Source organism: Engraulis encrasicolus, chromosome 22 (genome assembly GCF_034702125.1).
Source record: "Engraulis encrasicolus isolate BLACKSEA-1 chromosome 22, IST_EnEncr_1.0, whole genome shotgun sequence".
Classification (NCBI taxonomy): domain Eukaryota; kingdom Metazoa; phylum Chordata; class Actinopteri; order Clupeiformes; family Engraulidae; genus Engraulis; species Engraulis encrasicolus.
The window spans coordinates 13,463,474-13,487,270 of record NC_085878.1 but is presented as its reverse complement, the minus strand read 5'-3'; the positions used below and the strand labels follow the sequence as shown (position 1 = coordinate 13,487,270).

General features: G+C 45.2%; 1 protein-coding gene across 1 annotated transcript; it reads left to right on the top strand.

The window, feature by feature from the left end:
* The first annotated feature begins 17,368 nt into the window (after nt 1-17,368).
* On the top strand, nt 17,369-18,493 carry LOC134438921 (uncharacterized). The gene is made up of 2 exons (XM_063188644.1): nt 17,369-17,979; nt 18,187-18,493. Exons 1-2 carry the CDS (start codon nt 17,465-17,467, stop codon nt 18,278-18,280), a joined length of 609 nt encoding a protein of 202 aa, XP_063044714.1. The 5' UTR covers nt 17,369-17,464; the 3' UTR covers nt 18,281-18,493.
* The last annotated feature ends 5,304 nt before the right edge of the window (nt 18,494-23,797 follow it).

Genomic DNA, 23,797 nt, shown 5'->3' with positions numbered 1-23,797 from the left:
TAATTTTTGATATTTTCATCTTTCGACCGTAGGCCTATGTGCCCCGGAAGTTAAAGCTGACCTCGATAATAACTAACTCCATACTAGATGTTGTCAGAAGAGGTGTGTTGAAACATATATGTGAAATTCAGTCTATAAAAAATCCAAACTGCAATATTTTTATGAAAATGTATCAGTTGAAAGCTTTCATGTCCATCTACCTGGCCTGACGCGCCATCTGTCCGCCGCCTCGCCTGCATGGACTGGCGCCCTCTGTCCATGGTGCTGAAATTGCGGCACCAAAGATTCTTTTAATTCTAACGTCTCTGGCGGCACCACTCTTATGCCGTGTCCAGACCAAGAGCTAACTACGCTGCCTGGTAGCGTGGGTAGCAGAAGAAGTTTCGCCTTGAATTCGCTGTATTCGCTGCAGACGCAGCATTGACATGTTTGATTCAGCTAATCACATAACGGCTCTGGCTTGACAGCCTGGGACATTCGGAGATATGAACGTTCCGATTGGTATTAGCCGAACAGCGTCAGAGCGAATTCGCCTGCAAATAGATTTAATTTAATCGTCAAAATTCGCTCTGTTCGCGCAAGAAGCTTAGCTCCTGGCGAATTCGCTTTGGTAGCGCAGGTCGCGTGCCCGCCATAGAGAAATAATGACTTCCGTCGCTTCATTTGCTCCTGGTCTGTAAACGGCATTATGTGTGAAGCTCGTTACAGTTTCATGAGGGGATATGTAGGCCCGACAGGCTACAAAAGACCAAACAATACAACCAAACAATACTGTTGTACGGTACCCTTTGCCGACACAAGGCTCCCACATGGACGTCACAAAACAATAATCCACGCGGCGGGACTATTTTGATTATATTCCTTCCAAAAAATGTCAAAGTGTCACAAAAAACAGTTATGTGCATTGTCCGAAATTATACTAAACTAAAAAAAAGTATACATGTAGAAGACAATCCACTTTACAGAACTTCAACAGAAATGCGAGCCATATGGCACAAATGAAGGCCATCAAAAATGCTGGTTTATAGTCAAATAAATTGAGGCAATTACCACAAAAACAATAGCATCAGTTTAACACTGGAAAATGAAATATGGGCTAAAACTTCACCCCCTATCATCAGTAGAGTAGGTTAAATGTCTGAGTAGCTCTAGGTGCGATAATTCTCTCGGGCATTTGAAGCTGGTGCAGCGGCAGCCCTTGTATTGCACTGCGAGCTGTCCACGTGTGTGGTGCTAGGTGAAATGTGCACTGGCAGCACTCATCGTTGAGTTTGGGAGATGCTTTTAGTAGGAGTAATTGAATGTGTAAAAACACGTTGAACACAGTGGAAATGGCCATTTTCAGTATGCTTGGGGAAGTATAGCCTAGCCTTGGCCTACTATTTGTAAGCCTATGCGTCTTGTTTCACCGTTGTGCTTGCATCAGCATGACAACAATACATTTGCCAAACTAACATTGATGTGGTGCTGACATTTTACTGAAGCCTAATATCTCTACAAAATCGGGAGTACATTGAATTTAAAGTGATACTGTCCCATTTTTGGAAATACGCTTATTTTATATCTCTCCTTGAGTTAAATGATTGGGTTTTACCTTTCTCCTGTACTTTCAACTGTTCTCTGGGTATGGCAGTGCCAATATTACCTCCATGCTAGCAGATAACATTGAGTCCTATGAGACCAGCTGGCGGCTAACTGGTCTCATAGGACTCAATGTTAACTGCTAGCTTGGAGGTAAAATTTGCACTGCCATACTCAGAGAACGATTGAAAGTAAAGGAGAATGGTAAACCCCTACTATTTAACTCAAGGGAAGGTGTAAAATAAGCTTATTTCCAAAAATGGGACAGTATCACTTTAATTACAGTCTCTCAACATGGTTTGCCATTCCATGAGGGATAAGGAGAATGCAGCTCACACACGCGGTGCGTTCCTTTGATAGATGCCTGCTGTGTAAGTGCTGCGAGCACGCATTGTGTAGGTTTAGACAAATTACGGTGATAAACATATCCAGGTCAAAATTACTAACAGGAAAAGAGGGACAATGACAAATGGAATGAATTCGCCAGGAAGACAGATTTTATTTGGCAAACTAGAGACTTTCTAGGGTTCATTACAAAAGAATGCTTTAGATCTGATGGCTACTGATGTGGGGAAAACGTGTCAGAGCAATTCTTTCCGGGAGTCCAACAACAATACAATATCAAAATGCCATGGTGGACGCGACCCGCCACCAAAAGTCAGCTCCTTTCGGTTCATAGAAAACAGATGCCTAATAAAGAAATCCAGATCCCATTAGGCTATAACTATATCTCCACATAGTTCCATAAGACAGCGTCGCTGATAAGCCTAGCTAATAGCTGTAGTAAGTCCACAACACACCAGTGTTCGGTGGTCGTTGTCTATTACAAAACTGTTAACTCATTGGCTGCCAGCCATTTTCATAAAAGAGTAACCCAGAGTGCCAGAGATTTTTCAGCATTTTGGCTGTTTTTTGGAGGCTCACAGAAAATTGAGCTCTGTGTCTATGTCAACACCATCCATACCTATCAAAACACAGATTAGACGCTCATCTGTCATCAGAAAAAAACGTTATCTCTCTACCCCTTTCCGTTCTTTCATAATCATCTGTTGAAATTAAGTGGAATTCGCCAAAATGCTGCTTTCTAGCCAAAAAGCTGAGAAAACGCCATTTGAAGTAGAACTATAACTGCAAACGTTTTTGCCCATAATGGCATCGTCCTAACAACTCCAAACCTATCATATGCTATTACAGAGTCTTCTGTCATCTGTAGCCTGAACAAAAGATTGTTTGTATGATCTTTTCAACCTAATATGTGCTGAAAGTGAAATATAACGGGGGTGGGCTCGAAAACAAGGGTGTTTTGGTTTAGTTGCTGGCGTGCACAATGGATCATGACAGCAGGTGCCAGTAACTCCGTGAACTCACAGAAAATCCCTCTGATTGTGTTCTCCCCTCGTTGGAGAACGTATCACAGCTGGTTTATTTCCTCCAGTAGTACGCTACCGTGTTGTGTGTGTGTGTGTGTGTGTGTGTGTGTGTGTGTGTGTGTGGCAGGCAAGGCAGCCCAGCCCAGCTTAGCTTAGCTTACTGCAGTTTCTTTGGCAGAGCGGACAATTTGCAGATTGATGATTACTGTCATCATGTTTCTGCTATAGTGATCTTGTCATATATTGTTCAATGAATTTTCTTTTGATAAAGTACTGATCACATATCCAACATTTCACAAGCCGATTGGAGTGGTGAAGGCTAGCTGGTCTGAGGCTAAGTGCAATGCTTTCTCATGTGAGCTGAATGCATCTGACCAGACACAATTGGCTACTCTGTTCCAAGAATCTGCAACCCCCCTGTCTTTTTGATGATACGGTAAGCTGATCATACTATACAGATCCATAAAAAGTAACTGTAGAATGAGTAAAAATGGTTGACTTACCAAGGCTCCTTTATTTAGGCTTAGTTGTAAGTTGTTAGCGATTTCGTGCTAGCTAGCTAGCTAGCGTTGCAAACTTTATAGCCAAGCATTCCCAACTGAGGTGACACATCACCACTAGTCCCGTGCATTTTCCTGTTAGATGATCTTTTGTACGCATCATCCTGATGTTGTGTAGGCTGATCACATTATCCAAAATGAAACGGTTGCCACACAGATCATCTCTGGTTGAACATAGTGCATTTTGGGCAAGCTAGCTACAATGCCTACTAGCTAGATAGCAACAGGGGGTTATATTTTGGTCATGAGAGGAAGTTTTTTTTTGTCAGGCTCTGACACTAAAATCAATAGCCTACCTGTGTTAAAATCAGAGGGCAAGAAAGTAGACTACTGTCACAGGTGCTTTACTTTCAAAAATGATTTTGCTTTGCTACTTTTGAGATTATAATAGTAAAAAGGGATGTTTTTGTCTTGACATTTCCTCTTGCTCTGAGCTAATGCCCTGCCCTGACTGTTCCTAAGGACACTTCTGCCACCTACAGGAACAGATAGAACATGCCTAGAGGCGTGAAATTTATGCACAACATAGGTCAGACCGTCCTCACAGCGTGGCTGTAAAAAAACCGCAATTGTCGGCGAACGCCACCAAAGGCAAGGGGCGTCACTATACAAAATGACGTCATTCGCCGCCAAAGGCAGCCAATGAGTTAATAAAACCTGGGGTCTTCGCGTAGCATAGGCCTACGACATTTAAAACTATGTCAGTCGTGCGCGCTGTCAAATGAGAGCCAGAAACGCGGTGGGCGCAACATCGTCCTGTGTTTCGAAACAGGGGGAACAGCTAATCTAGTACTTTCGGGGCACATAAGGACGAAAAAATAAAAATAGCACGTCGACTTTTTTTCTTTGCCGTTGTTTTGAAATGAAGTACAAAATAAATTTTGGAAATTCAGATCAAAATTTGTTTTTTCGTTGGTCACTTAAACGAAGTAATGAAATAAGCGGATTTTTCGGGGTTTTTTGTTTGTTATTTGGTTCTGAAACGGTGTACACAATCACTACATTTTAGTCACCATACTGTAACTGTAGTTGCACACAGTGTTGCCAGATTGGGCGGGTGCCCGCCCAATTGGGCTACTTGGGATGAGCGTCGGCGGGCAAAAACGGGAAAAATTGGCCATTTGGCGGTTTTTTAAGCCGTTTTGGGCCCATAGAAGTCAATGTAATTTGTTGAATTTGGGCGGAATTTAGCGCATTTTGGCGGTTTTTGAGAACCTTTTGGGCGGGATTTGGTCAGACACATCTGACAACACTGGTTGCACACAGAAGCAGCCAGATGAAACAGTTGTCTGAGGTACTTGATATGAATTTGCTGTGCTCATTCTGCTCGGGACATTGACATGTTTGACATGTTCAGGGGCATTAGAATTGGTAGTGATACCAATGTCAGTAAAGTTAACAGACTTCATTCCTAGAATTGACTTTGCTCTCTTTGTTAGGTTAAAAGATGTGACAACTTTATGGGACTAATATTTCCAAATATTTCCATATACACACAAAAAAGCTGACAGACCTGGTTTGGACATGTGCTTGGTCGTATATCCAATGTGGGACAGGTACGAGTTAAAGGATTTATCCGGAGTTGGAACAAGTTTGCCTGATTTTTGCATGTTTGGGATGAAATACAGTCACTCTAGAGCAAAATCAAGGCAAAAGGATGCGTTTTGAGAAAGTTTGATAATATCACGTTAGCCTCGTTAGCCATATCAGCTATGCAATATGAAAGATGCGGGCATCGTTTTTCGGCGGTTACACACATTTCAAAAACACAACATTTAAAGTCTTGCACAACTCAAAACAACGTCACACTTACCTCGTAATATGTTGAGGGTATCCACACATAAACCGAAGTGTCCAAAGTCCTTCATGTATTCTTGAAAGGTCTGCAGAATGTGTTTTGTGAAGCTACTACCTTGAGAATATCTAAATTACGGTCAAGACAACTATTTGACACTAAAGCCCACCAAGTAGATTGCCGAGTGCATCGCACCATCAGCTATGATTATTTCCATAGCGAGTAACCACAGCTGATGATGCGACGCACTCGGCAATCTACTTGGTGGGCTTTAGTGTCAAATAGTTGTCTTGACCGTAATTTAGATATTCTCAAGGTAGTAGCTTCATAAAACACATTCTGCAGACCTTTCAAGAATACATGAAGGACTTTGGACACTTCGGTTTATGTGTGGATACCCTCAACATATTACGAGGTAAGTGTGACATTGTTTTGAGCTGTGCAAGACTTTAAAATGTTGTGTTTTTGAAATGTGTGTAACCGCCGAAAAAACGATGCCCGCATCTTTCATATTGCATAGCTGATATGGCTAACGAGGCTAACGTGATATTATCAAACTTTCTCAAAACGCATCCTTTTGCCTTGATTTTGCTCTAGAGTGACTGTATTTCATCCCAAACATGCAAAAATCAGGCAAACTTGTTCCAACTCCGGATAAATCCTTTAACCTGCTCGACCTCCTCGCCAAGGGTTTTTCCTGCCCTCTCCTGGTAGCTTCCTCCCCACTTCAACTGCAACAAACAAAGGGCTTCATTAACATCTCATTTCATTAGCAGTTGCTACTGTATGACAAAAAGCACTGTCCAAGCAGTTTCTGAATCAAAAATACTGTGGGTCAGTATTATGAAAAGAATATATTTATTATCAAAATGTTTAGTCACTGCCAAATTGCACAGACCCAAATCAGTGTTTACTGGTGTAAAATAGCAACATAAGGTACCTTACATGTCTCTCATGCTAAAGATCCAAATGGTTAACCTAACACACCTGTGGGGTTCGAGTTGTTTTTGACCCGGATATTAAAAACTGGGCATAAATAAATAATTATGCTCCAGCCTAAACATCACTTACAACTTTTCTGTAGGGGCATAATAATGCAATAAACACAGCTGATTTAACTCAGTGAGACTGGGCATCATGTTTCCCAAAGACATTACCTCGCATTTCAAAGAATGGGCCTTGGCGTGCATTACGGAGAGGAAGGGCTTTGTGCTTTCGCACAACTCCATCATGCACGCCACATTTGCCTTGGCCAGCCGCTCCAAGTACGGCCAGTACTTGCATGTGGTGTCTGTGCACACAAATTCTGCCTGCAGCCTTTTGTGGAGGAAAAGAGGGTACCCAAAGATCTCCCCCCTCATCATATTAAGGGCACCCTGCAAGATGCCATGCCGGCAAACGGCAATCTCCAGGCCCTCCTCATCCAATTTACCCTTTGACCTAGGAGCTGTCTCCCGCGCTGCCTTCCAACTGCCTACGCCACAGCATCCCTTTCCCGGTCTCTGATCCAAAGTAAACACAATGTCCAGTTCAATATGATATGCAATAAGAAATTAGGATGAAGAGTAAAATGATAAAATAAAATTAAATAAATGTTACATAGAAATTACTTAAAAAAGTTAAATGAAATAACGGATTTACATGTGTGGCCACAGCTCTTATGGCCTCCACAAACGACTGCACCTCTTCATCGGGTGCTATGAAGACCCCCTCAACAAGGGGTTTGTCCCTGTTCCTGAAATTATAGATACATCAGTTTATGTTACAGCCAACTGCAGAGTACACAAAACAAACAGAACTTATCTACTGTTTGACATAATGTGCTTCTACTTACTCGTCCAAATCTGCTGGTCCTGCTGTCAAGCATTGCCACAAATGCTTGGCAAGACAGGGAAGGGGCTAGCACCTTGGCCTCATCATATGTGCGGAGCACATCACAGTCTGAACGGAACTGAGGGTAAGAGTACCCGGCCAGTACCCAGACCTCATCAGGTCAGTCATGGCAGGGGACCATTGCACAAATCGGCCTGCAAGAGAGGGTTATTCCGCGTAGAGACCAGGAGCGAATGAAGCGACGGAAGTCATTATTTCTCTATGGAGGGCACGCGACCTGCTCTACCAAAGCGAATTCGCCAGGAGCGAACCTTCTTGCGCGACCAGAGCGAATTTTGACGATTAAACTAAATCTAATCGCAGGCGAATTCGCTCTGACGCTGTTCGGCGAAAACCAATCGGAACGTTCATATCTCCGAATGTCCCAGGCTGTCAAGCCAGAGCCCTTATGTGATTAGCTGAATCAAACATGTCAATGCTGCGTCTCGAGCGAATTCAAGGCGAAACGTCTTCTGCTACCCAAGCTACCAGGCAGCGTAGTTCGCTCTTGGTCTGGACACGGCATTACAGGGAAGGGAGGTAAATAAGGAACACAAAACATCAATGGAATTATGGCAATTTGACTTGCCTCTTGCACGTTTCTACGACATTTTGCTACGTGCTGTCTACACGTTTGATTGTGGTGATCTTGTTGGAAATCCCTACTACACCTACACACACATTGTGCTGCCTGCTAGCGTCGTGTCGAGTCCGTTTCCTCGCCTGGTAAGTTGCTTCACAACTTACATTTTACATTCTGATTGTATGTGTTTGTTAGCGGACGAAAGTAAAAGGAAATGGAAAGGGTTAAGAGATACTCTCAGGAAGGAGAGGAAGAAGGAGAGAGACAGGAGGAGGAGTGGAGCTAAGGGGGGGCCTAGTAGACAGTGGCGCTTCATGTCACTAATGGCATTTCTGGTCCCCTTCTTGGACGATATAAAAACGCCCTCCAACATGGAGGGGGACGAGGAGGAAAATTGGCAGCAGCAGCAGGACACCCAGGGCCACAGAGAGGAGGAGCAGGGCCAGGAGCAAGAGGAGGGCCAGGAGCAGGGGCAGGGGCAGCAGGCGCAACAGCAGCAGGGGCAGCTGCAGCAGCAGGAGGCCAGGAAGAGGCAGCGGCAGGTGGAGCCTGAGGACGGGGAGAACCTCCGTGAGAGGATGCTGCAGGTGATGGAGGTCATGGCAAGCAGGCCTGCTCCACCTCCCCCACCTGTGGAGGATGCAGACACACTCTTTTTCAAGGGCATCCTAGAGGAGATCAGGCCCTTGTCTGAAAAGACTAGACAGGACTTGAAATTTCACATACATAGGTTGGTTTACAAGGCCAAGCAGAGAGGGTGCTGGGGTGAGGGCCCAGTGTATATGTCACAGGTAGGGGGCGCACGTTTTTCTGTGCGGCGCCCCCTTTGATACAAACAACCACCCTGGGGAGTAACTGCACACCACCAATATGACAAGACCAAGTTTCAGGATTTAAACATATATTTATTTACTTTGCATATAAAATACAATTGTCCCAAGGGCTGAAAGCCACAATCATAGTCACTCAGGATCACAAGTCCTGTAGCAGCGTCCATTACTACCAGGCCTACTCGTCTCGGTTCCGTCAGTGTAGGAGGCAGGCTGGCAGACCCCTCCTGGGCGAATGTAGGCCTACTCCGGAACTCGGCACAGAACATCCAAAAGTTAAGTGTGCATTTAATATGAAAGCTGGCACACACAGATAGGTTGTCGCTACCCAATCACAGCAAACGTGAAATAATCTTCAGCACTCTCACTGCACTCCATAGGTGAAACACACTGCAATATGCGTGGTTAATCCACGAAAACAAAGGGGCTAGCTGTGCCTGGTCCTGTGTGGCTGTAGCCAGAGTTATTAATAGTCACTGCACTGAACAACAGTCAATGGTGGAAGGGGGTGAGCGAGAGAGAGCCAAGGGGGGGCACAGAAAGAAGCTGGGGGAGCAGCTCATTGGTGAAGGCCGTGGTAGCCAGGTTACAGTACTTATCTTCACGGGGGGGGGGGGTCTCGTCTGCCTCCCCCTCCAATCCCGACGAGGCACCATCTTCAGCTCGGGGCGCGTATCCATCCGGCCGTAGGCCACCGCGCTCCCTCCGTGAACTGTCAGGCTGCCTGGGTCACCGTCCATAGGACTCACATCGCGTACCGTCTCATCCTCCGCTGGCTCCACCCGGATACCGGTATGCGGCGTTCTCTCCTCTGCTGCCGCTGCTCCCCAGCCTTGTCACAGTCACCGGGCCCCCCTCCTCGGCTCACTCACCTGCTCCGTGCTCACCCCTCGTCCTGGTCGTCTCCCGTCCTGCCTTCTCTGTCCAACCCTTGGTTTAAAAACAGTCATTAATCCCGTCTGCACCAATCATACGTCTCAGTTGTTCAATCAATCACACCTGCATCTCATTGTCATCATGAAAACACAGGGGGCAGCCATCTTTGTTTTACCTGGTGTCACAATAAAAGTTCACCCAAGTTAGTCACCCTGTGACACTCTCCCCAGCCAATCTGTTCTAGTCCCTAGAACAGCATGAGCAGGACGGCAACTCTTTTTTCAAATATTAAAAAACAAAATCACTAAAAGCAAACATCTTACTTCCCCAAAACCCTGACCCCCCATTAAAAGCATTTTTTTTGTTTTTTTAAATTTAAGACCTGACTGAAGGCTGGTCAACCAGCGCCAGTGCTTCTACATCTTGGCTTGACATATTGGGGTGCACAGCCTCAACCCAGGGTGGAAACCTGCCGACTCACGCCACTTGTCACAGGTAGGGGGCGCACGTTTTTCTGTGCGGCGCCCCCTTTGATACCAACAACCACCCTGGGGAGTAACTGCACACCACCAATATGACAAGACCAAGTTTCAGGATTTAAACATATATTTATTTACTTTGCATATAAAATACAATTGTCCCAAGGGCTGAAAGCCACAATCATAGTCACTCAGGATCACAAGTCATGTAGCAGCGTCCATTACTACTAGGCCTACTCGTCTCGGTTCCGTCAGTGTAGGAGGCAGGCTGGCAGACCCCTCCTGGGCGAATGTAGGCCTACTCCGGAACTCTGCACAGAACATCCAAAAGTTAAGTGTGCATTTAATAGGAAGGCTGGCACACACAGATAGGTTGTCGCTACCCAATCACAGCAAACGTGAAATAATCTTCAGCACTCTCACTGCACTCCATAGGTGAAACACACTGCAATATGCGTGGTTAATCCACGAAAACAAAGGGGCTAGCTGTGCCTGGTCCTGTGTGGCTGTAGCCAGAGTTATTAATAGTCACTGCACTGAACAACAGTCAATGGTGGAAGGGGGTGAGCGAGAGAGAGCCAAGGGGGGGCACAGAAAGAAGCTGGGGGAGCAGCTCATTGGTGAAGGCCGTGGTAGCCAGGTTACAGTACTTATCTTCACGGGGGGGTCTCGTCTGCCTCCCCCTCCAATCCCGACGAGGCACCATCTTCAGCTCGGGGCGCGTATCCATCCGGCCGTAGGCCACCGCGCTCCCTCCGTGAACTGTCAGGCTGCCTGGGTCACCGTCCATAGGACTCACATCGCGTACCGTCTCATCCTCCGCTGGCTCCACCCGGATACCGGTATGCGGCGTTCTCTCCTCTGCTGCCGCTGCTCCCCAGCCTTGTCACAGTCACCGGGCCCCCCTCCTCGGCTCACTCACCTGCTCCGTGCTCACCCCTCGTCCTGGTCGTCTCCCGTCCTGCCTTCGCTGTCCAACCCTTGGTTTAAAAACAGTCATTAATCCCGTCTGCACCAATCATACGTCTCAGTTGTTCAATCAATCACACCTGCATCTCATTGTCATGATGAAAACACAGGGGGCAGCCATCTTTGTTTTACCTGGTGTCACAATAAAAGTTCACCCAAGTTAGTCACCCTGTGACATATACTTATATGTGAGGTGTGTGTGTGAGAGAGGGAGAGAGAGGGAGGGGGGGAGTGATTGATTCATTTTAAGAATGATTGTTATTCATGTTTAATGAATTAAATAATAATGAAAAAGAAATAATTCCTGTTATGTGATGATCACTCCTACACATACACATCCCGTCTCACTACTTTCGATCGGCAAACATCATTGTGGTTATATAGTTAAACTGGTTTATACTGATTGCCTTCATGTTTTTGTCGGTATAGAGTGGAGTAGAGTAAAACACTGTAGTTGGTCAATTGGAGTGTTTTAATGAAATGGGTAAGTGTGGTGAGAGACACAATCATAAGTACTGTGCACAGTATTTTACAGTACAGTAATGTATTTGGAGTAATTAATGATCAAAACTGCCTTGTGGAGTTACAATTTTTTAAAAGTTTTTCATTTTTCCATCCATGAGCATGGCATTGTACTTAGGGGGGAGAGTGCGTTAAACATTAACCTGGATTAAGTGTCGTTGTGCTACCGGTGTCAAGGCTGCCAAGTGACCGCACCCTCATTGGCGAAGTAGGCCCTGAACGTGTCCCTCACCTGAATGGCCTCACGAGTGGCGTTGTTGCTGCCTACTCTGGAAACGGGCTGGAGGCCCGCTGCATCGCTGTCTGCGTCCGTGGGCATAATCGGTGGCAGGTCGTGAGGGGTGACGCGCCGTAGATAATTGTGGAGCATGCAGGTTGCTTTTACGCAGGCATCAACATTTTCTTCGTCAAGTTCAATGATGCGTTTGTACATGCGCCGTCAGAATCTCACAGGTGTTCTCAACGACCAGCCGTGCATGGGACAGCCTGAAGTTGAAACTGCGATGGCTGCCAGTCTGGTGACCCGGAAAAGGCCTCAGGAGGTTGCGGCGCAGAGGGAAGGCCGCGTCACCGACAAACGTGTGGGGCTGTGGTCCCAGGTGCTCCGCTCCCGGCAGCAGCGCATCACCGGGCAGGTCCAATTTCCCCTTCTGCAACTTCTTCCCGAACTTTGAGTTGGAGAGCACGCAACCATCACTGGTCCTCCCATATGAACCCACGTCCACCACCCGAAAACAATACCTGTGGTCCACCACAGCCATCAGGATGATGGAGTACGTTCCCTTATGGTTGAAAAACAAGGAGCTAGACTTCATGACGACGTGTTTGCCGTTGAATGGCGCCGGTGTTGGCTTGTATTCTTCAACCAGGGCATCTCAGATGGCCCGGGCTACCTGGTTGACAATATTACACACCATCTTCTTCCCCACACGGTAGCTGTTGGCAATCGTCTGGTAGGAGACTCCCGTGGCCAAGAAGCGCAGGCATATATACAGGCACTGGTCCGGGGGTATCGGGCGACGAAAGTTGTTCCACTGCATGGTGATTAGCGGCCCAACCTTTGACAGCAACAGGGTTCCCACTCTAATTACCTCCGCCAGGAGGTTATGTGATCGCCTGAGTTTGTGTGTGTGTTGTCTGTGTTTGTTAGTTCGCTACTATTCCACTGCCTGCCACAAGGTGCGCACGGTGAGCACTGAGCAAAGGCGTGCCTGCGCCTTTCTCAGCAAGGAACAGGTAGAGACTCTCTCCTTCGCCGCCAGCTCCAACACCAAGTGCATTTCACCTAAAAAGTTGTTAATCTGCAGGCAGCCTTCATCCGCAGGCAGTAATCAGTCCTGTCAAATGAATTACCACCGCTACCAAAAATATTAAATTTGTTATGTGTGGCCTAGGCTATGTTATCATTGCTGTTGCGAGAAGGACAGTGACCACCCCTGCAGATCGTTTTGGTTCACAATGCTGTCGAATTAATTACGTACATATGGAATATGTGATCATGTAAGTTCACAATGTTGTTGTGGACTGTTAGCCTGATAAACCAGACTAAATGTGGATGTCTAATTTTGTCGTCCAGCGGGTGGCGCTGGTTCACCAGGCTAGTGGACTGTGACTTAGGTTCACAATCCTGTCGAATTAATTAAGCTACCGTTGCCAAAATAATTTATGACTCTAGGCCAGGCGTCACCAACGTGGTGCCCGCGGGCGCCAGGTAGCCCTCCCAGGAGTTTCTAAGTTGCCCACCAAGGATGTTAATTAAGATTGATGACTACAATATTTCAGTCACTGTTCATGTTTTTCTTAATTTTAATATGAGATTATTTCTTTATGACCTATAAGCAAATAATCACTCAATCATAGTGTGATTTGGGAATGATGTCATGACATCAGTAGAGGATTTTGAACAAACAAGTAGCCCTCGGGTAGACCTCAGTAGCCCTCAGACCCAGAAAGGTTGGGGACCCCTGCTCTAGGCCTACGTTCACAATGCTGGTAAAATTCATTACATCCCCTTCGCTGCATTTAAAGATAACCCCAAGTTGTTGATGGACAGGGATCAGAAAGCCCGACAGCATGCATAATGGCCGAGCACCGGCAAATCTTCCACACGGGTGTGCCAATGTAGCAGAGTGGAACTTTTACGGTAATTAATTAAAATAATAATTACCTATTTCAAACAGATCATTGCACGACTATGCCACTGGGGGACTTCCACCCCAGAATATATTTTGCTTTAAACCAGTAGCAACAAGGCACAGAGGTTCGTGAAGGACACCAGAGTCTGGGTTCGCATACAATTGACATTCTTTTATTAACACAAGCATTTTATAAATAAACCAAAACAATACAAAATATCTAAAATGCCCACTACAGTGGGTCACGTTAGTCAGTTACAAAAGGTGGGCTGCACATATATCCAAATCAGCCAATACGGCCCAGTGATTCCCCCAATCCCAAAAGCAGTAAGAACAGCACACTTAGCACAGCAATCAGGTTAGATAACAGCGGCATGCAATTTACGAACACACATGATTAGTATACAGTTGGCACAGCAGACAAAAGCCAATGGGGCTAGAGTGACACAGGCGTGGACGGTTCGATGAGAACAATGTGCATTAGGCCTATACTGACAGACTATAAGGCTACTTCAAGAAAAACAACAAACTGGAGCGCAAAGGAGAGGAAGCGCACAGGTGTGTGTGCATTCACTCAAGGGCACCGGAGATCACTCCACACACACACAAGACATAGACACTCAGACACATTCACACCAGTCAGGAGCGCAGCCTGAATCGGTCTCGCTCCGGAAGCATGCGCGCTCGGCGCGCATCAGTTCAGAATTCCAAGTAGAGCAAGACAGCAGCTCGCCTCAGCAGACAACCTCACGTTGGCCCACAGTTCCACAGCATACCTGCACACATACGTTACCATACAGCACCGTTAACTAGCGATCGTAAGCTAACTTCATACATCAAAGGAAAATGAAGGGTTGGACACATACCAGGAGCGAGGAGGAAATATCTACCAAGCCGGGATGGCATGGCACCAGGAGACACAGTACGTTTATACCTGGTAAAGCAATAAACAGCGGTGAGCCACCCAGCAACATCAACATAGCCTCTCTGGTATGAAGGAGGATGATTATGCGTACATATCTCAGACACACAGGTCGTGAATTTAACTGGTGATGCTACCTCTGACTCCAGTGATTCGAAGCTTGTTTCGAACAATTCAACCAGCCAAAGGCGTTTCGTTTCCTGACTGTCACGTGAACAGTGACGTCCGAAGCTCCAATCATGCGAACAGTCACGTGGTGATTCGGCGCGTGTGTTTAAATGCGCGCTACCTGATGAGCGCGTTTGTGGGTTTATAGTGAAGGCGTGCATTTGAGAAGACATAGAGCAGTAGTGAGCAGTAATTAAACTGAAATGGAGCCAATGACAAAACGAGGACGATCGGAAATGTGGGATCATTTTACAATTGTTTCCACCGATCAAGGCGAAAAGGTGTGAGAGGGTAGCCTATTGTTTTTTTTACATTAGGGTATTATTTTATTATGTCCTGTGCGTGCGTGTTTCTGTAGGTGTGCGATTGGATGTGAGATTTTGCCCCGTGAATGCTGGTTTACATGAACATGTGGGTTCATGTGTAAGCATAGGCTAGGCCTATGCTATTGTAGTAAAATTGTCACTGGAAGCGTTTTATAGCCTAATCCATAGGCTAGGTTGAGTTCCATCAGTCGTTCTTGACAGGCCCGCTGACAGGTTTGGATGGGCCCGACCAAGTCAGATGAAAGGGCCCCTCGCCCAATAGGAACGCAATGGCAACCCAATTCCGGGCTCCCTGGCCCCGGGCATACTGTCCCCTTTGCCCTCCCCCTGTCAGGTTCCCTGGTTGTTGATATGCGCTGGCCGCAATACACGCTAAATCAGGCTTTTGTTCCCAGAGGATGATGATGATGATATGGTCGTTCAAGTATCTCACATTAGGTGTTTTTTATGTTTTTCACATTATGTTGAAAAGAATTGGTTCCTGCTTGTTTGCATTCACCACACATCAAGCAATATGCTTTTTTCTCACTCTTTTAGTCGTAAGGCCTACATTACTTTGGATTACAATGTCAGCAAAGTGCAATGTAGCCTATGTCATGCGCAGCCCCACTGCTATATAACACCGTGCCTATTTATAACCTATAGCGCTGTTGGAGACGTTTGCCAAATAGTTAGAAATGCTGCCTTTCTTATTGGCCTAGTATAAGTGTTACTGGACGCATTATTCTAAATCTATATGCTAATGGATTTTGTTTGGTTAAGCAATATAGCCTCATGGCGTCTTCCTTGTTAGGATGACGTGGCGTTGGCCGCGCAATAAACGCAAAGTCGGGTGTTTTCCACTCCAAGATGATCGTTGAAGTCTTGAACATTCCTTTTTATGTTTGTGTTGTTTTTTGGTATACTTGTTCAGAGACACTCAATTGCATAGCTCTACCTTTTTAATGAATGTGCGCACTGGGAAGACACTTCCTGCACTCTGCCCATTTCCTCACACCAAGCTGCTTATTTCACCCAAATCCATTGCTTTAATATAGAGTGTCTGCAAAGTGTAGCCTAATACAGCCCCATTGAAATGCAATACAACATAGGTCTAATACAACACTGTGCCTATTCATAGGCCTAGGCCTACATGTTATCATGGAAGTGTTTGTCAAAAGTTTGGAAATAACTATGTTTATGGTAACTGCATTTACTTGTACTTTCAGGCCCAGTGTATGATATGTGATAAGCGATTGTCGTACCACAACAACATCTCAAACATGCTTAGGCACTTTCGCAACTATCATGGCGCAGCTGCAGCTGGTGTCTCCAGTAAGTATAACTTAACATTGGTTCTTGTATGTAATCCTGGTCCTGTGTTAAGTCTACAAATACTTCTTCAAATAGCCTACTCATTGTGACACAAATAATAACTTGAGATTTTATTGTGCTGCAGATCAAAATACCATGATCGACGAGGCTGTCATGGAGATGATCGTCCTGGATTCAATGCCTTTCAAGGTAAAGCTTGAGAGATAAGCCTACATGTCAGATAGCCAGCCTACTGGATGACCTAAAATGTCTTTTATTCTCTTTTAAGATGGTGGAGTATACAGGCTTCATCAAACTGATGAAACTTGTTGCTCCAAACTATAACATCCCATAAAGAAAGGCCATTAAAGCCATGGTGGAGGCCAAATATGAAGCCGAGAAGGAGAAGGCCAAGGTGAAACAGGCAACGGCTGTCGCCATAACCACAGATATGTGGACATCCATCCACATGGATTCCTTCCTGGCCTTCACATGCCACTATGTGGATGAGGAGGACCAGCTGGCCTCCACCTTGTTGGCAGTGGGAAAGTTTGGGGAAAGACACACTGCTGCCAATATCGCTGCAGCCACTGAGGGCCTACTGAACGATTGGGGCATCCCTCGTGGAAAGGTCATGTCCTTAGTGTCCGATGGGGCAGCCAACATGACCCTCTGCAGCTTGCTGCTGCAGTTCCGGCACACCCACTGTGTGGCCCATGCCCTAAACCTGGTGGTGAAAAAGGCCCTCCAGCTCACCCCAGGTTAGTAGGCCAAGTACTTCCACTAAGTGAATGTACACATACAAATATGTGATGAGTAATATTGTATTTGTGTGCCGCTGGACACCTTTGATTTATACCATGTCTCTTATAAGGTTTGGAGGACATAAGAACTTGGGCCAGGGATGTAGTGTCCTATTTCAGATCAAGCACAGTGGGCCGGGAGAATTTGCTGCAGCGTCAGCAGCAGTTGAAGGCCCCAGAGCACAAACTCATCCAGGAGGTGGAGACCAGGTTGTTGTTGTTATTGTATTTGTGTGAGGCATTACATTGTTTGCTATGTTTGTATGTTTTGGGTGTAAAGCATAGCCCATTGGGCTGCCTTAATGTGAAATGCAGTAGCCTACATAGACCCTAACTAAATACACCTTGTCTTGCTTTGCAGGTGGAACAGCACTTACGAGATGCTCGAGCGCCTGCGTGAGCAGAGGGAGCCAGTAGGTGCAGTGCTGGCCTCTCTGCGCACTGACACTTCACCACTACATGCAACTGAATATGAGGCAATCAAGGAATGCTTAGACCTCCTTGGTCCAGTGAAGCAAGCAACATCAGAACTCTCCGCCGAAATTATCGTATCTGGATCGAAAATAATCCCACTCACCAAAATGCTCCGCCACACAATCACAAACAAACAGCACCACCTCACCACAGAAATAGCCCGGACCCTTGCAACAAACCTCATCAATCAGATGACCGAGCGCCTGTCCCACTATGAAGCTGCCGGTCAGCATTCCCTTGCCACCCTCTTAGACCCCCGATTTAAAACAATGGGATTTGTCAGCCACACACATCAACAAAATGCCGTAAAAAAAACTAACAAAGGAGTGCGCCCTGGTCATCCGCCAAAAAACACCACCAGAGGCACCCCCCGCTCCCCCATCACAGCCATCAACTTCTCATGCCCCAACCAGCTCATCAGGTAAGCAAGTTCGGTCAAGAGCTTATTATATACGAAGAGTGTTTTGCAAATTCGGATGACGCAGTGCATGGAAATAAACACCACAGCCATCGCATCAACATCTTCTGATAAGCTGCACCTCTTGAGCCACCGGGCATGTTAGGGCCTGGTTGTACAATTTTAAGATAGGCTGTATTTTAATACATATTCATATCTTTAACATTCTAGGACTCTGGGACCTGCTGGATTACGAGGTGGAGGATCGCCGTCATATAAAGAGCGCCTCGGCAAGCGCAACGGTGGAATGCACGCGCTATTTTAATGAACCCAATATCGCGCGTGGAGAAGACCCCCTGGCATACTGGGCGCGAAACAAAGACCGCTATCCTCACCTCTACGTTCTGGCACGTAACTTACTGTGCGTACCGGCCTCCTCAGTGCCGTGTGAGAGGGTATTTTCGAAGGCTGGGGATATAATAACAAAAAGAAGGAACCGGTTGAACCCCAACACTGCAGAGAAGATCATCTTTCTCAATAAAAATATGTAGGCCTAATTTCTACCTGACTGAGTCTTTTTTTAGATGCGTCCCACGCATCTCTATAAGAGGCTTTGGTGTCCGTCCGTCCGTCCGTCCGCCCTCCCGTGATGGGTTTCTGAATTGTGATTCCCTCTTGTGTCCACAAGGTGGCAGTCGCTCAGTTTTGGCCTGGAGCTCATGCGTGCAAACCAAAAGCTCTTTGCCAGTGAGAAAAACATGGCGGCACTTCCTGTTGATTTTCACATGAAAGTTTTGCTTAATTTAAAGTCCCTAAGCGACTATAAATGTTGTGGCTTCCATATATTGATGTAAAAGTGCCCCACAAAGTAATGAAGCACAACAAAGTTACTCCACATTACCATTTGACCACTCGTTTTTCTATGCTAACAGGGTAGCCAATGTAGCATTGTAAATGATCCAGGGAGAAAGGGGGAAATGTTGTGATTTCAGTCCGCCTGAGGCAACGATTTTCGTGGGGAAGATGACCTGCATCTCGGTGGCATTGAACCACGCCCCCGTGCCTTATTTGGCTCGCTCAGCACGTGCGTCCTCAGTCCAATCGCAATGCTTTATTTTCCCCAGACGTTTAATCGCATTTAAGTGAAAGTGCCATGTATATACATCGCAAAATAACTCTTAATCCGATCTATTTAAATCGCATTTATTAAATCGGACTTAAAAACATCATGTACACGTAGCCAATGTCTCATTGATTAGTTTATGGAACTTACGGTTTGTCTGTTACGGTCCACCAAGACAATATCCACGTGAAAACGCAGACGCCTGCAAACCACTGTTTTGACAGAAATACAGTTCACCTGTCGCCTACTCTGTTTTCTTCCCAAAGCGGCATTTAAAAGTATTCCATGAAATCCAACATCAACGTCACTTCAAATAGGTGACAGCATCATGCACACACATGAAATAACACTTCAGCGAGGGGGGGACATCACTGCTCTCATATTAAAGTGAAAAGAGAATTTCACATTTTAGTTTATTTAATGTAGGCCTATGCAAAATTGCAAATAGCCTATTCATTGAAATGTTTCATTGTAATTCATTGTAATGTTTGCCTGTTTTTTATGTTTGTAATTATTTATTTTTTTTAAATAAAAAATCGTGATTAAAAAAAAAAAATAGCCTAACAAAAATAGAGATTTTATGTTAAAAAAAAATGTGATATGGGATGGACCGATGGCCCCCCTAAGCTAAATTCGCCTTAGGTCCCCACATTGCTAAATGTAGTGTAAGGGATTATTTTGAAAAGACAGTAACATGTAATCAGCAATGCATTACAGTTTTTCAGTAAATTGCCCAACACTGTTGAAATCCTATGGTACTTTTTCAAATCCAGGCTTATACAGTACATGGTAGGCTTATTGATAAATTGCCTTGACAGGTTATGAGGAGGCCAAGGGGGCGTTTGGGCAAAAAAGGTTCAGAACGGGCATAGACGGACGCATCTGTTGTCCGCCTGTCGGACTTGTTCTATATGAAACTGACTTTATTTTATGCTTCTCACTGTTTGAATTTGGTATAGGCCTATGTTTGCATGTAATGGTAATATGTTTGCATTTTATTGCTTTTGTGTAGCCTCTATACATATATAAAGACTAGGCTTAATGCAGTTGGTCATATATTTCGCTGCAATTGAAATCCTGCTGCAATACAGCCTATAGGCCTATTTGAGGTTACACTTTTTTCAATCTGAATAAGACACGTAAAACGGTTTGGGAAGACCATGATCTTTATTCTCAGAAATCATTAGTTCACACTGCAACCCACCTTTACGCCACAAGATGGCATCATAGAGTGTGAGGATTCGAATCAGTGAACCTTTTTCCAAACCATTTCAGGTGAAAACTTCAATGCTTCGAAAAGCTTCATTTGGCCATCACTAAACTTAACTGATCAGCAACACGAACCTAACATACTCCGCCATAGGCATGCTTTACGCAAATGGCTCATTTAAGAGACCACTTCATATCGGTGTGTGCGCCCAGGCACAACCGTACAAACTGACGCGGAGATGGCACCAAACAAATCAGCCACACCCTGCGGTAACCGGTGCCAGGCTTTAAAATGAACTCGGAAACAGGTAATTGCGGGTGCCAACCAATCACACGGTTACACCAATCGCAGACTACTTCCATGCCTTAAAGGCGCAAAACCTTCACCCTGTTACACCTGCGCCATTCTAAACAGTAAGGAACAGGGTGGGACTGTCTCCTTTGACGCCAGCTCCAACACCAGTGCTATCAACCTAAAAAGTTGCTCATCAGCAGGCAGCCTATAGCCCTAGGCTACACCCTCGTTGAAGTTAACAAACAATCATGTACATGTAATTACCGCTGCCTAAAATATGTGTGAAGTGGAAGTGAATTGTTGCGAGATGGACAGTGACCACCGCAGATCATTTTGGTTGACAATGTCGAATTAATTGGGTAGTCTACCATCGTCAAAAATATGGAATTTGTGGCTGTGTAAGTTCACAATGCTGGTCAAACACCCGCTTCACTAAATTTAAAATCAAGCCCAGTTGCGAGATAGACCACAAATTCCGACAGCAATGCCCGTGGACTGATTAACAACGGTGAATAGTGATTTGAGGAATGCGGGGAAGCAAATGCCGCTTCAACCGACAGCGCCAAGACCAACCAGTGGCCCATGAGAATGATGCATATACCATCATAGGCAAAAAAAGGCCACCCTTCTGTAGTTGTTTCAGTTTTGTTGGTCAAAATCATTACATTCCCTTAGGCCTAATTAATTAGGCTACAGTTCTATCAGCACGTGATCACAAGCTTTCAAAGCAGGTAGATTTTGCAAATGACTGAACTGACATGAATGTGTCATTTTGAAAGTTCGGACAGGAATATAGTTGCTCATATTGGCATAGTGATTATTTTGTATATTATCTAATTATAACATGCCCTGGCGGAGGTATGTGATCTCGGAGCACTTTTCTAGTTCAGATATAAAATTCCTTGATTTTCCATGACTTTCCAGTCCCCAAATACAGAATTTCCATGACCACTTCCGTAAAAAAATAATGTTCAAACGTTTTAAAAAGTGTAAATACTCAAGATTATCTTCACCCCTCGAGACGACGCCGAGCCACCGCCAGAGTTCAGTGGGCTCATTGCATTCTAGAATGTTGCACATTACAGTGCGAAACCAGACCGTCTGTGGCAAAGCGTTGTAGTGTAATCAGTAAGAAACAATGTTATACAATAAACAAAAAGGGATTTTGCTTCTTAACAGCTGTTAAGAAAATGCCATTGTAACCGGGGGTCCTAAAGGGTCTTGGCAATGTGTGTGTTTTTAACGACTACGCCACTGGTGGCCTTTCACCACCAGATAGACTTGTATACCAATGGTTCTAAGACCAGGTTTAGCACAAGAGGGTTTCCCGCACACAGATAAGTGAGTGAAAAAGGCAGAGACGTGAGGTTCTAGTCAAAATAACAGTAAATATTTATTGAAACATAAACCAACATAACAAAAACAAAGATATGCTGCTGATACAGAAAACAAAAGAAAATGTGGCACACAAGGGGTTAAATTCACTGGCTGCCACCCAGAATATCAATATGTCACACTAATAATGGCCAGACCCGAGCAGTTTCACGGGTTTCTTGTGACTATATGCCTTACTCACACAAAGCACTGACACTGCAAACAGGAGATCACTGCCAACACTAAAGGTGCTCATTTACCACTATACATCTAGGACATGCGCCCTGTGAAACTGCCCAGGCTATAGAAAGATCAAATAGGCTAAGTGAGACCTAGGATACAAGTAGGCCTAGTCAATTTAGGTACAGGTGGCAGCAGTCAGTACATACCCAGGCCACAGGGTGGTGGAGCTATGCAGCAGCAGTAAACAAAAACAAACAAACAGAAAGGGACTCAAAATAACAAACCAAAATAGGGAATAATAAATAACACATAAAAGTTCAGGTAAGGCAAAGCAGCAGTGGCGTTGCCCTGCTGAAACAAAAATCACCATTAGGCTAGCTGCATAGTCAATGTGTTCGGGTGGTTGACGTTTAAGGGCGTAACGCAAAAAAAAAAAAAGTTTTTCAAATTCCTGAAAAAAATTATGGATACAAAAATAGAAAAAATAAAGCACTTAGTGGTCTGTGGAATTTCACCTTATTTTTGCCATTTTTGGGAAAATGTGTCCTGCATCAACACATTGCATAGGCATGTCACACCGCAGGAAAATGGAGTCACACCACAGGGAATTCACTGCATTATGGCCATTTTAATTCTTTTGTATACATGACTGACATCTGAGCTCATGCTAACTTGATAATGATATTGTGTTTAATCTTAATATGTGTTTTCATTTATAAAAAACTTTTTTTCCTCCTATAAGAGCAGTCACACCACAGGACACTTGATAATAATATTGTGTTTAATCTTAATATGTGTTTTCATTTATAAAAAACTTTTTTTCCTCCTATAAGAGCAGTCACACCACAGGACACCATAAAATGAACCTAAGCATTGTGTGACTGAAAGATTGCAATATGAAGATATATTAAGAGGTTAAGAGTCACCTTACACTTCCACAGCACTCTCCAATAACCGAGGCACTGACTAGTTAGGAGCCAGTCTTTAAGACCCTTGTAGTTGGCCTTGCAGCTGCCCATTGTGACGACCCCATGTGCCATCTCCAGGCCGTGGCATGTTAGTGCACAGCAGAGCCATGGCCTGATTAGGCTAATTGGAATTACCTCCACCTGCGGGCAGGTGTAGGCTTTAAAAGCCATCCACTCCCTCTCTCTCATTAGGCACTCTGACCTCCACCTCACCACTGGCTCTTTCTTGCTCTCCTCACTTCTATACCCTCACTCTTTTGATTCTTTCTTTACAGCTCACATATTGATACTGACGCACACATTGCATACATCATTCACTCTCACACACCCGTTCATTCATTCCCCTAGACACATGTTTTCATTGATCATTGTTGTTCAATAAAAATATAATTGAACTTTGAATCTTTGTGTGGTCTCCTCTTCATGTTGCGCCCTCAAAACGAGCTGGGGTCGTAACACCATTCACAAACATTGACATACATGTCACCCCGCATTGACATACCGGTCCCCCTACAATGCACACCCTTTACCGAGGTAATGCCACGTCATCCACCTCGGTACGTACCGGGCCTAGCTGCAGTGTACCCAAACAACCGCCGGGTGGCACTTGGGAGCGCTCGCTATACGCTTTACCACGTGGTAGTCTCTCTCTCTCTCTCTCTCTCTCTCTCTCTCTCTCTCTCTCTCTCT